We start from the raw sequence: 3,708 nt of genomic DNA on the forward strand, positions 1-3,708 counted from the left end.
AGTACAGACTATTAGTTGTTCATTTTATAGTTAAGTTTTTATGATATGTTAAAGATACGGCCTTGTAAAAGAACACCACCTTGGTGAACGAGCTTCTGTTGTAAATGAAATATATTATTATTATTATCATTTTTATTAATATTTATTATTATTATTATTATTATTATTATTGTTATTGTTATTATTATTATTATTATTATTATTATTATTATTATTATTATTATTTTTATTGTTATTATTATGGGTTTACTTTATAGTTGAAAAATACAATGTAACTTACCTACACACTGTTGTCCTTCGAAGCCAGAGAAACACGAACAGTTGTTAGGAGACACGCAAGTACCACCAGCACCACATTCTGGTACACATAGTGCTGATAAAATATTAAATAACAGCGTTTTCAAAATAATAAGCATAAAAATGTTCATGTGTATCTGCCATTTTCTATTAACAAAAAATGTTATTAATATAAAAATGTGGAACTGAACAAACATCAAAACAAACGTAGCCAGGGGTACCAGGTTTAAAGAAGCTGTTTGTGTGAGATATGTTTAAATAAGCTTTCTTATCAAAATATAACTGTATTTTTCTCTGCACGTAGTGATACTCATCATCACTGACTGCATTTGCGAAGTTGGTTATTTTCCGTGGTTTTTTGACTGAACTAAAAGTTACAGTACAATCACACTGCCTAAATACATTTTCAAACTGAATATCATTTAATAATGTATTTTGTTTTTATGTTACCTTATAAATCGTAATAGGCCATTAATAATATTAAATACATGATGAATGAAAAAAGATACCAAACAAAAGCAAGGAAATGTACATTTTAATGCAATGCGTAATTTTGTTAGTCAAACTCTTATAAAAGTAGTGGTAGGGCAACAACTCATAACTCGCAGCATCATTGATTCATTCAATCAACATAACATAATATTTCTCTTTTATTTATTCACAACAAATTTGTAAACAAATAGATTAAATATTGATTAGAAAGAGAAGCAAAGACCTAAAATGCAAAAGCTTGTGAAGGGTTGCCTATATCAAAAATAAAAATCAATATTGCATAAAATGATGGATATTTATAAATAGTAGTGATTATAAATTAATGAATAAAAAATTGACTTATTTTTAAACTTCATGAGTGTATGTAGATATTAGATACTTTATTTAGTTTTTTGGCTATAATGATGATGTGATGATGATAAATTTTACTATAAATAGTGTCATTTCTGGCCATCTAGAGGTACTATATTTCGCCAAATGTTTGCATCCAACCATGGTGAGGCTGAGGTGAATGCGGAGTTACGACTGTTCCCCTTACCTTTCAAAACAGATCTGCACCCTTGCATCAACTGATGCTGTAATGTCTTTTTCATGCTTGATCTGTATGTAAATGACTGATTTGTTATAACAAGATTGGATGGATGGATTTATTTATAATCCACTAAAGTCTGAAGAAGATTTATTTGCAGTGGTGTCCTTCTGGTGGTGATAGGACAGTACACAGGCACCGGAGACAACACCCTACTCCTTTCTGTAAAGTGTACTGTGTTCGTTAACGTGCTCATAGGTCATAATGCACATGGAACCAACGGTTTAAATGTCTAATCCGAAAGACGGTGCGCTATCGTAACTTGCATTTCAGACCTCCAGCTGAAACACAGAGAAAGCAGCGATATGGGATTTGAAATGAGAACCAAGATATCTCTACGGTTCAGCACACACACACAGTGGCTACCACGAGTTTAGACGACGCATTGGAATACCCCAAGCTGCTCTCAAGTTTGTGATTGTTTCATTTGTGTTCGGGTGAAGTGTGGTAATTTTGTCTTTCTGGTGTTATTTTTTGGATGCCAAATAATCTTTCCGCCTGTGACCTACATACCATTTACTGCAGTTCATGCATGGTATGTATACACAACTCTTGCCACTTATATTAATAATTCACTTTATCTTTAGGATAAATACAATTCAGTTTATTTGACTGTGACATCTAACAAATGATATGGTCAAAATACAGACAATGAAAGTGAAAATGAAAAGACCAAATAAGTGAAAACAAATAAAAAATGTTTGAAAGCCTATGTCACAGGCGATAAACACGATATTATATTCAATAACCCTCTTTAGGTTGAAGCCTCAAGAGCAGAACGCCTTTCAAATGCAGACGTTACAGATTCAATGACAGGCTTGATGATATCATACTCATCTTAACTGACAATAAAAAGACTTTTTCGACCCTTGTGTGTTGGAGATTTGAATAAAATTCAAATTCGGTGAAAAGAGTGTTGTTAACATCCTGGTAAATAATAACAATTACAAAATGGAGTTCATCTTCAACTTCACCGTTTTTTACAGAGGGTACAAAGTCTGCTTTCAGCTTCGGCTTTTAAAATAGGCCTAGTGAATCGTTCCTCTCTCAATTTCAAGGGTGTGTGCGCTAACTTACAGTTTGCTGTAAAATTTTCTTTGGTTTCATTTAAAAAGTGCAATATAATTTTAAAAGAAAAAGAGGTCTTAGGTTTATATGTGCAATATGATCTTAACTTGGTTGTAAATATTGGATGAGGCTACACTGTGTAATTTCGAATGGATGCATAAGTCAAAGTTTTCACTCTTCAGAGTTGTCGGTCTTTGCCTGTCAGGAAAAATTTGGTCCGGGGCCAAAATTGGTCCGCTGGACCGATTTTGGCTTTAACATTACCTGCCAAATGTAGTCCACATAAGCCAAAATCGGACCAGCGTCTATTCAGTAGTTATAACTTCTATTTTTATAACGTTGTTCATATTTTTTTTAAAAATCAAATGATAGATAAAATGTCTTATCTCTCATTATAATATGTTTTCATTCGTTGTGTGAAATCATTGGTGAAATTAATAAAGCTTCGCGCCCAGTAAACCCTTTGCTGTAAAAGTACGAAAAGAAGTTAAACGATGTCAAAGAGTATCTTTGACGATGTGGTCTTAAATTTTTGCTTTAGTTTGTTTTTTTTTTACCTTGTTTTGGGTTTTCATTGTGTGTGCTTAGGCACACCGCGATGAAGTACATGCATTCAATTTTAAGAATTCTGACCCCTTTATTTCATGTATTACTATTAGAACATCTATTGTAAGATCTAATACCCCACACAATAACACCCACCACGGTTGGGGCTGAGGAAAATTTATGATTATGCACCTCTAGATGACCGGAAATAACATGCACAGACTTAAAATTTGAATATGAATTTCCTTTCTCCTCCATTATTTTTAATTTTGAAAATTTAGGGGACGGGCTTGTCGTTTGCTTACCGTGTACTTCGTGTCCGTTTACTCAGTAAGTACTCTATTTTCAAACATTTTTTAATGTCTAACCCAGCATGACCAAATGCTGGAAGTATTCATCAAGGTCATTTGGGTTTTAGTGATAGTTCTAGATTGTAACGATATTCTTTCAGCCGTAGAGTAGGTGGTTCCAAGGGGATAAATCTCCATAGGCATAAGCCGGCTTAGCCTTAGGCTAGGCCTAAATGGTCCCTAGCTTTGCTTGCCTAGTGGTTCCTGGGCGATCCCCCCATAAGCCTGCGGCACACCACTTGAGTAGTTCTAAAAAAGAATGTCATTTGAATTTGAATTTAAATTAGTTTTCTGTGCATCGTACATACTTCAGTCGTCATTTGCGTGCGCGATAATAATTTTCAATGCCTAATCATGTTGTCATTG

General features: G+C 33.7%; 1 protein-coding gene across 1 annotated transcript in view; it reads right to left on the bottom strand.

Annotated features, from left to right (window-relative positions):
• Positions 1-3,708, bottom strand: part of LOC117100826 — a 49,451-nt gene that overhangs the window by 25,619 nt on the left and 20,124 nt on the right. Inside the window, exon 4 of the mRNA XM_033240650.1 lies at positions 281-373. Within this exon, the coding sequence (XP_033096541.1) occupies positions 281-373 (93 nt within the window). The remainder of the gene's footprint in view (positions 1-280; positions 374-3,708) is intronic.

This window comes from Anneissia japonica, unplaced genomic scaffold, assembly GCF_011630105.1.
Source record: "Anneissia japonica isolate Jap-2015-1 unplaced genomic scaffold, ASM1163010v1 scaffold287756_len632865_cov181, whole genome shotgun sequence".
Lineage (NCBI taxonomy): Eukaryota > Metazoa > Echinodermata > Crinoidea > Comatulida > Comatulidae > Anneissia > Anneissia japonica.